Source organism: Juglans microcarpa x Juglans regia, chromosome 2D (genome assembly GCF_004785595.1).
Source record: "Juglans microcarpa x Juglans regia isolate MS1-56 chromosome 2D, Jm3101_v1.0, whole genome shotgun sequence".
Classification (NCBI taxonomy): Eukaryota; Viridiplantae; Streptophyta; class Magnoliopsida; order Fagales; family Juglandaceae; genus Juglans; species Juglans microcarpa x Juglans regia.
In genome coordinates, this window is record NC_054596.1 from 12,978,193 (window position 1) to 12,988,455 (window position 10,263).

Consider the following 10,263-nt stretch of genomic DNA (forward strand, 5'->3'; position numbering starts at 1 on the left):
TGCCCACCACCCTTCAACAAATTCATGAAGCAAGTTAATGTCTATAATCATAGTTACAAATGGTTCCTCAGTTAAGTTAACTCGAAGATTATTTTCTCGCTTCAAAAACTTGCAAATTCGAGCAAATTGTCCATTTTTGCCACAGACAAAACAAAATTGATTTTCTGAAGGGGGTACTTGACTCTTACTCTTTTAGCTTGGAAAGTCTTTTTTGTGAGGTCTACTAAGTTTTTTGAAAATTTTTCTTTGCGGCTTCAAAAAACTATTTATTGAATTCCAATCTTTGGGCAAGACACAATTTTTATAAATTAAATTTACCTTTGTCGTGAGAATGTAGGAGAGGCTTAGATAGAAGAGCATTGCACTTCCATCTCTTGAAATAGGGCATTGAAACAGAAAGACATGTTGAGATCTCCAACGCTTTTCGTGCATTTTTTTATTGTAGGCTCCATTTGAATCTTCTTAAAATTGTTAGTGAAATACACAATAATATAATAAAAATTACAATGAAATTAACATTCAAACGAAACCAGTTTGGACTGAGGCACGAAAATCTCATTCTTTTTAAGGAGATTCAAGCCCTATACGGTGTACAAAGTTTCAAATTAACCGATGCAGTAGAACTCCTCTTGGCGGCCTGACTCCTCCAGGATACAACAGCCTAACTGATCTTTGTATAGTTCGAATCAACTCTGTACAAGTGGTTGAGTTCAAAGTTCCACCAAAAGAACACCTCTTTTATCTGAAAATACTCTCAAAATTTTCTATATACAACCTTCCTTTTTTGTCTCTCTACCGATTTTTTTCTTTATATTGTATAGAAAGACAACACCACACTCAAATGGAAAATCGACACGAGACATGGATTAGAGTGACTAATGGTCGAAATTCTCTGATACCATATCAAATACCCAGCAGCAATTCTCAAGTTCTTGACCCACTTGCCAAGTTTGTCACAAATCCGAGCATGTAGCACTGTATTGCCATCACCGTTTTGACCATTCCTATCAATATGAAGAAATTTATGGCCTAATTCATCTCATAAAATCGATTATATAAGAGATAATTGTTTATTTCTTATAACATGTTCAAGACCTTATCCACAATTCAATGTGAGATTATTCCTCAACACGAACGCCTCCTCTATCAAAAAATTAAACCTTTCAAATAAAAAAGTAGTCGTTTTTCATCCAGCAACTGTGCAATCAATGAAAAAATAAATTGACAAAAAGTTGACCTTTCACAAAGGAAACGGCAAAATAGGCCATCAAGATTGTTTGTCCCTGAAGGTTCTCCCAAAAGGCAGTTTGTCCAAAAATCAATATAACAAGATTGTTTTATCAACCAAGGAAATCAGGACTACCAGAATGCTTAATATATAGTTTCCTCGCAGATCCGAGATTGCATTTCAGTTTCTCCATTCCCATGGAATACTCATGTTTCATTAAACATCTTGAGCCGTACAATCTATAAATGATTAAAGAAAGTGGGAATATGGTTAATGCAGGTATCAATTGCACTAAACTCGTCCCACAGCAAACAGAGGAAGTAGTTGAAAAGGTGGAATCCTCTTGTCTAGCTGAGCTGTCCAGTGTCAAAACAGAACATGTTTCCTGGAAAGTTCACCTCAGTGTAAGAAAAAAGTGAGTTCATGGCCATTTAGTCAAAGCAACCCAACCAACATCCTCAATGGTTAGAGAAGATACCCAACCGATCAAGTAAAACGATGCTAGCCTACATATCCCAAGGTCAAGCTCCTTTATATCATTATCATAAGATGAGACTACAGCCTGTCTACATTCGTCCTCTCTCATCCCTTCAATTTATCTTAAATCACTGTGTCATCTCTCGTATGAATTTCAAAATTGGGCCGAATAAAAGTTGACTCGATAGTCCCTCATCCCTTTAACATACTATTATTTTCACTCAGCATATTTTCTGGCAAGCCAACGTTATCATTATAGGACTTAAGCCGTGTGACCAGATTTTCAATACTAGAAGCCTATGTATGATAAAATTGGCTTGATGCCTTGATCTATGACCATAAATCTAGTACAAAGAACTCTAGCTTCTCAAAAAAGGAACACGGAGGTTCTCTTTTGTTGTGAAATGTTATGCAAAACACAAACACCAACGATGACAAATAAGGTAAAAGCAACACAATCAAAAACACAACACACAATATACGTGGTTCGGCAAATTACCTACATCCACAGAGCTGCAGAAATCTTATTAACTAGAGGAGATTACAATCACTCAATCTCAACTCACACTCTCTAGGACTTTTTGCTCTTTCGGACAATATGCACTCACTAGACAATTGTCCTCTCTGAAAATATGTTCGAGCCCATCCAACACAAGTCTCATATGATATATTTATGCAAAAACTGCGTACTTAGCTCGAGCGGAGTGTCGAGTGCAACTCGAGCGAACAGTCAAATGAACATTGGCTCGAGCGAAGGTCGAGCAAACACTAGGTTATGTGCCTCGCTCGAGCGGTACTCGAGCGAACTCTTGGACTTGAGTTTCGCTCAAGCGGTATGTCGAGCGATGTCGATCGAACTTTCAGCAAACACTTTTTCAGCTCTAAAACCAATCTTCACATACACCCCAACATCTTTTACGCATCTATTACTAAGATCGTCGAATCCATCTCTTTTACACTTGAAAATTAATATAAAACTCCATAGATGAAACCTTGAATGACAGACCATGCCAAGATTTACAGAGGTGAGGGTGGCACTTATCAAAGATCAATTGCCATGGGAGTAATACGCCTCTTAGCTGGTTTATTTGAGATGGGAGTACTTGTTGAGCTTGGTGATGCCAGTTTCCCTTCATTCTTTCCTGGTTCTGATTTAGTGCTCTCTGCTGCAACATCGCTCCTAGTTGCATCAACTATCATCTCCTCTCGCTTCTGAACAGGGTCCCTATTGTCATCACCCGTGACATTTGTTTCTTCTACAGCAGGTCAAATAAGAAAGGAACTAAGCAGTTGCGAGGGGTAAAAGAGGATTGGTAACGAAGTGATAAAAATGGGAAAGAAGAGGCAAGACCTGATAAAGTGATGGGCAATCCCAGTTCGTCGTGTTCAAATTCTAGTAATGTACAGTAATCATCTTGGGAGGATAATGCCAAGTAACGGCCTTCAGGTGACCTTTGAACACAAACAATGGTAGGCATTCAAAACATTATCAAAATCATCAAAAGAATTATCAACATAACAGTCGGAGCATGTTGCATGGGAACTGGTATAAAATTTACCACGAAATGTCCGTTATGGCTGCATAGTGAAGACCGACCAATATTGCAATTGAAGGAACACTCTCCGTGTCATAAATGTATAAAGAATTTAAAGTAGCAACCGCAAAATGAGGCGATAAGGGAGCTTAAAGAGTGCAGCTGCACAACTGATCGAAGATTAATATCATACATTGGCCTAAACAGCAATAATGTTTTGAAACAGATTATCCTTGAAAGTCTCCTTCAAAGCTATTTTATTGATTAAAAGTGTAGTTATTGCGTACTGAAAAGAACAGATTGATATTAATTCAGCTGAATTGCATTAAGAGATCAGGCTCAATATACGGTGCCCATAGCTCGTCTTAAGAATGCAACAGAAGTGCAATATCAGAAGGGACAACTAAAAAACTATGCAGCTAAAATCTTACCTTGGGAGATCCTTTCTGGAAAATATGTAAGCTGTATTTACTGTTTCAGATGCAGGTGAAATCTTGTAAGAACCTGAAATAGAAAAGGGAGACAATCCAATGAACAGCCTGAGATTTTTTTTTTCTTTTTTTACTTCCTTTTTTTTTTAAAGGACAGTACTCCAAATTTTATTGATTGCCCTCACTTGTGGCGAAGAAAAATCGTGGTTACAAACACGACATCTGGGAGGTACATATAATCTATGATATTCACAATCCAGGCATCAAAATCATTATAATCATATAGTCTTAAGTACACAGCCAAAAGAAAGACATTTAATTTAAGTCGCAACACACCAAAGATGTGGTAGCCTGAGATGATTAATCATTGGCATGAATACTCCCAAGTGTGATAGTAGACTATGGTGTTGATGACAATCACATGAAGCAACTGGATAATTCCATCAAGTTACCAGATAACCAAGATTCAAAGAAAAAGTACTAGACTACATAAGTCCACAGGAGATGGAATGATATTTAAATATTGGTCAATACCTGCAGGCACAAGTAAAAATGACCCATCAGGTGACCAGGCTAATCTTCGGAAGAAAGATGGCAACGTTTCATCATGAAAAAGATGGTTTTTTACAGACTGCACCAGAAACCATTCACAAAAATTATAACATCCGAAAATTCTGATATACAATTGAACTCAGAGAGAAAAAAGATAATCTAATATGTCGTTACCTTAGAATCATCCACTGATGGCTGTTATGCCTTTGTAATGACCATGCAATTGGTTTGTCTCGCACTGTGTTAAGAGTATGGGGGTTGTCCAACAGACAAAATGTCAGTCACAGTCTCACAGAAGAGCATTCATGCTACATAACAAATTGTGTCTTTCCACGTCACTCCACGACTATAAATATCATTTTTCAAAAATTTATAAGTCTCAAGTGCTGCCCAAAGTTTGATTGGTTCTATTTTCTTAAGAGTAATATATATTAGATATAATTTTAGGATATGTAAGTTCCACACACTCTCTTTAAGAAAAAAAAAAAAGGGATCTATTATTAAAAAATTAATTTTTTTATGTAAGTTCTAAATTTATCCACATTTTTTAAAAAGAGTACACACAACTTGTAAACACTAGAGACTGCAAATATCATTTGTACACCATCTACCTTAGATGCTTCGTTTGCTTTATAAATTCATCTCAATTCATCATTACAAATTTTTCAAATTTCAATACAAAATATAATAAACAATTTAAATTTTTTAAACTCTAAAATAATAATAATATTAAAAAATAATATTCTAACAATATTTTATCATCTCAACTCAACCCAACTCAACTTAATTCAACATCCAAACGCAGCCTTAACCACATAGTATCAACAACCACCGGAGCATAGCTGCACAACACAATGCAAGTTGTTGAAATAGCTCATTGTTTAGACTGCTACCAAAGCCATCAACCACCATAACCATTCTCTTGGAGTTTGGATCTAGAAAATACTTGACAGGATCCTTCTGATCTATTTTTTAGGATTTGTTTTTCTTTTATTTTTTATTTTTATGTAGCTTTGTCAAATTTGGCTCGAGGCATTTGTTAAGATTCTACCCCTCTATCGGTTTACATTTTTTATGATATTGCCATTGTGATAATACTAATGACAATGACAATAATAATAATGTGGCATTGTTTGGTGGCATGAACCCAAAAAACAACAGCTAGGTAATAATTTCCTAGGCCATAAATGTAACACCTCACATAACTGGACGAGTAGTGAATAAAATCGCACAATATTTAGAAAGAAGAACTTGTTGACATTTATAACGATGGAATTCAGTAACGATGGAATTCTAACTTTTAACTTGTTTGGGATATAAGCCTCGGCGTAGTTTGAATTTTTCTTATATTGTTACAATGATATTAAAGTCTTTATAGTGTGGAATGTAAGAGCATCAAAACATAATCTCACAAGGGCGTTACACATATTAGAGAAGAAATGTAACACCATATTTCTTTAGAAAGGTAGCGAATGAAATTTCACGTTGTCAAAAAGAGAGTTATTGATATTAATAATTATTTAAATTGAGTTTCACTTATGCTAAGAGCCTGTAGCGGCACAAGACCCACATCTTTAAAATTGAGATCATGAGTTCAACCCCCCTCCCCCCCGATGTATTTAATAAACAAAAAAAAGGAGTTTCACTTATAATTTTGAGTAATTTTTTTAAAATATAAATTAATATATTACCTTAAAATTATTACTGTCAAAAGTTTAACCGTTACTTTGCAGCCAAATTGGCACCAAAGCACATGTGAATCATCGAGAACCATAAGTCAGGCGTTAGAAAACAATTCACCGTACGTTGTGCATCATGTGATTGCATATGAGACTAAAGTCTTTGTCTTGTATTGGGTGGACCCATACCATACCTGCATAGCATCATGTGAATTTGGGAATAAGCTTTCATGCTTCCAACATTTTTCGCATAGAATCAAGCCCGTGATTGCAAAAGATACAAGTCTTAGCCTGCTTTTCAAAGACCCATACTTCAGACTCCTAGTCCCAGAAGTTATTTGTCAAAGAAAAAGATGCCCATCATGCTTTCAAGTTAAGGCGTGAATGATGGTCGATGACTATACAAGCAACGCCATTAAAAGTACCCACTAAGTCACGCAATTCTCCCATGTCACCTCTCCCAACCATGGTCCTATTTGGCATATGGACATGGATAATCATATCGAAAGGAGGATATTATTGGCAGTAAAAAGATTCTCTCGAGTTATTGCTTGAATTTAAGGCCCCTAAGAGAGAGTAAAAAGTGAAATGAGCCATACAAAATGAGCAATAAACCCTTAAAAGGGAACCAATTGGGCTTCTCTTGCAACTGCACGTATCCTGCAAGTCAAGAAATTGATGGCCAGATGCCAATGCCTTTGTACCATTACTAGCATTGAAAAAGTCCATGTTATTCCGTATTGTTTGTGTCATTTTTCTCTCTTTAACGTTTGTTCAACGTGCGACTTGGTGGCAACCTCCAACGTCAAAATTCAACGAGTGACAGTGACCCCGTGGAAATTTATAAAAACAAGATAAAAAAAAATAAACAAGTTTTAGCACAATCGTGTAATATTTTATACAATGAAGTAAAAATTACACCCATCCAATTCTCCTCTACCTCCCCCAGGGTTACACAACAGATGCAAGGAGAGAGATCTACTACAAACACAACGATATAAATATAGTAAGGCTGGAAACATGCTCAAGCATAAGCCCCACTGTGAAGAGATACCACATATGGATGGAGATCAAATGTAGCCAAAAATTTGAAATCTCCCAATATTGTTGTGTTCCAGACACATTACGGCCAATATTTCTGCAAAATTTGAAGCTAATTACTGAGAAGATGGAATCCACTCATCTCCTTGGATAAAGTTCTCAACGGAATATGTGAGTATGTGCTCTGTTGGGATCTGGCTACTCCAGGTTACTCTCTTGGACAAATCAGAGCCTAGTCCAGAATTACCAAATTCCCCATAATAGAGTGTTTTCAATGCAAAATCGCCATCCCATGGCATCCAGCCTTCTGGTGTAATAAGAACTTCTAAGTTACAGTGTATAAAAACTGTCCTTGAATACAGCTTCCATGGCCTCCCTAAATAATTACGGTGTACTTTGGGATTGTTATGATACAGTACCATGTATTCCTCGGTGCCATTTATCAAGCAATTCTGAAAAACAAAACCTGTGGATTGTGCAGGGTCGGTTCTGCCATGTGCAGTGACAGCATTTTTCTCGCCCTTTGCTGGATTTACTTGCCGGGGGCAGACTAAGATCTGGCAGTCTTGAAAAACTGATGCTGAGTTTCCAAAAATGAAATCCACATTTCCCTGGATGCGGCATGATTTGTAGAATTGGCGGAGGGAGCGAGCATAGAGTGTATCTTGATTGCCTAAGAATTCGCAGTTCTCAATGATGGATAGATCACTATCTGATTTGAAGGCCACTGCTTGGTGTGCATCAGGACCGGCCGTGTTCTCGATTGTGAGGCCGCTGGCCATGAATCCATCACCAAGCACACCTGTTCCAGAATGATTCAAACATAAGAACAAGAAGGGAATTTTTTTCAAAGCAACTCAAGAACAAGAAGGGATTAACAAAGCAAAGCTCAAAACTCATAAATTTTACGGCTTCCCAACATCTGCTCTCTCGGGGACTTTTCTACCACTTCATAAAAGAAGTCATCTACAATTGTAGTCAACATTTTATCTTTTGTTTTTAGTACTAACTAGCCCTTTTTCCTAAGCTCTTGCTACTAAATAGTTAACTGTGAATAAGTTTGCAACCCAATTTCATTTCACATGGGCTCTACATGATGACAAAAGCTGGAAGGATGGACTTGTGAGTGCAAAAGGCTGTAAAATCTACTAGAATAATTTATTCATAACTGCATAACATGAGCAACTCCCCAACAGTATTTATTGACTCCATCCACAACCTTGAAAATAAAAACATATGACTAAACAATAACAAGGAAGAATGGCCAAACACAATAAAGTAATATGCATTCAAAAGACTTACCAACTGTGGCTGTGTTGTATGTCGAAATCCCAGGCTGGCCGACGTTCAACGACCCCGTAATGACCGTTTTGCCCATCCCGTCTCCTAAAAACACCACGTTCTTCTTCTCTAACGGGATTCTGACGGTTTCCTCGTACACCCCCTCCCTTATATGTATCACGAACTTCCGTTCCCCGGCGTTATCAGGTGCGGCGTTCACTGCCTCCTGCACCGTCTTGTAGCACCCGCCACTCCCGTCCTTACACACGGTCGCGTCCGCCGTTAGCTTCGACGGGAAGCCGCCCCGGAAATCCGACCCAGAGCCGCCACCTCCCTCCCAGAACCCGTCCCGCTCGGTCTTGGGCGGGGCCCACGACCCGGTCTCGTTCCCGAAAATGCCGTACGAGAACACCATGCTCAGCGCGTTACTCGTGAGCCCAACCAACGAGTCCAGAAACGACATCGTCGAGTTCACCATCTGTGTGTCGTTCGCGTACTTGAGCGCGGACCAGCAATCTTGTTGGTAGAGCAAGGAGGCGCTCATCCAGGTCCTCGCATCCTTGATCCTACCATGTGGCAGTGCGTCTTCGGTAGTCCGAGAGATCCGGTACTCGGAGATTCTGAGGGACTCCAGGCAGTTTTTGGCGGCCGTGGTGCGGTTCGCATTCCCCGCAGAGGAGTCCAAGATGGACTTGACCATGGATTGGGCGGTGTGGAGGTTCTGGGAGGAGACCCAGATGGCGGACTGGATGAGCTGGAGAGGGGTGGGGTTGGGGGGCACGTGGTTGGATTGGGTCAAAGAGGTCTCGCATGTGCTAGGGAAGCGAGTGGCCTTGCAGGCCTGGCGGATCGCGGGAGAGATGGAGGAGGGAGCATCAGGACTGGGTTTGTTGGCACCGGGATGGGTTCGGGATTTGTGTTGGTGGTGGGAGGCTGAAGAGAGGGAAAGAAAAAGGACGAGGGAGACAAAGAAGATGCAGGCCATGGAAATTACAAGAAGTGTGGATGGCTTAGAAAACAGGAAGGTGTTGGAGCTGCTTTTATGGACAAGTTTTGTGGATTTTCTTTGATGAGTAGTGGCCATATCGAATCGATCCACTAAAATAGCGAGCAGTGGAGAGAGAGAGAGAGATCAATTTGGATGGTAGTGTGAGTAGGTGGACGCGGTAAGCATGAACGAGGAGGGAAAGTGCGGTGACTCCGAAAAGGAAAATGGAAGGCGGGGTTGGGTTCACGGGAGATTGATGGGGATTGGTAAGGCTCAAAAAGTCACGGGTTGTTAAGTTATTCGGTAGGGTAGAAGTTGAGCGAGCTGTGTGCCTGCGTCTTTGCATACAGACTCAAACCATCAAACGGGTGGGGAATGCTCTGTTTGGACTTTTTGGAGAAGACGGGTCGCGGGGAAACCTTCTGTAGCATCACACTCGCCTGAGTCGCCTCCTAGTAAATAAAATAAAAGAATAGCCTTTTATTATAAGAATTCATGGATATCGGTTAAAAAAAATTAAAAATTAAAAAAATCAAAATACTAATTTCTTATTCATTATCAGACCTTTTTTTTTTCGTTCATTTATATTATAACAGTCTTTTATCTTCTATAGATTTTCGGTAGGCTTTAACTTTGCGCTCATTTTAAACAAGAGATATTTAATTAGCTTCTAAGATTTGTTTTAATTATCCTTAAAAAAATAAAAAAATGATTTATTAAAAGAGGAAATAACAAAAAAATTTAATAAAAAAACTAGGCCTAAAAAAAAAAAAAAAAAAATCAACGAGACCAATCTTAAGCAAGATTGTTTTATGCCCGTGGAAAAAAAATGAAAGAAAAGCAAGATGGTTTCGTAATCTAGGTTGAAAAATACTCTATCGGCATTATTTTTTTGAGTTGTGCTACAGGAAAGCGTCTTGTAATGCACGAAATAAACACGTGGATAAGTTAAGATAAAGAAAAATAAAATTATAAAACAAAACAAAAACAGAATGAGTCGGAATCATTCGCCCTCCCTCCCGCACGGGCTGGTTTGGCACGTGAGAGCAAT

At 38.8% G+C, this 10,263-nt stretch overlaps 2 protein-coding genes and 1 long non-coding RNA gene across 4 annotated transcripts in view; all 3 read right to left on the bottom strand.

Annotated features, from left to right (window-relative positions):
- Positions 1–2,498: 2,498 nt before the first annotated feature.
- The window catches only part of LOC121249006 (chromatin assembly factor 1 subunit FAS2-like), a 31,740-nt gene continuing 23,975 nt past the window's right edge, over positions 2,499–10,263 (bottom strand). The window contains exon 12 of the mRNA XM_041147641.1: positions 2,499–2,961. Within this exon, the coding sequence (XP_041003575.1) occupies positions 2,747–2,961 (215 nt within the window). The 3' untranslated portion in view covers positions 2,499–2,746. The remainder of the gene's footprint in view (positions 2,962–10,263) is intronic.
- On the bottom strand, positions 3,491–6,719 carry LOC121249011. 2 transcript variants are annotated; one of them, XR_005937565.1, is made up of 5 exons: positions 6,502–6,719; positions 6,029–6,374; positions 4,398–4,461; positions 4,206–4,302; positions 3,491–3,744 (listed from the first exon to the last, which is right to left on the bottom strand). It is a non-coding gene; the product is annotated as an uncharacterized LOC121249011 (long non-coding RNA). The 2 variants fall into 2 exon arrangements; XR_005937564.1 differs by having other exon boundaries at positions 3,494–3,744; positions 6,029–6,719.
- On the bottom strand, positions 6,776–9,629 carry LOC121249002 (probable pectinesterase/pectinesterase inhibitor 51). Its single transcript, XM_041147638.1, has 2 exons — positions 8,246–9,629; positions 6,776–7,745 (listed from the first exon to the last, which is right to left on the bottom strand). The coding sequence occupies exons 1-2, from the start codon at positions 9,306–9,308 to the stop codon at positions 7,060–7,062; spliced, it is 1,749 nt and encodes a 582-aa protein (XP_041003572.1). The 5' UTR covers positions 9,309–9,629; the 3' UTR covers positions 6,776–7,059.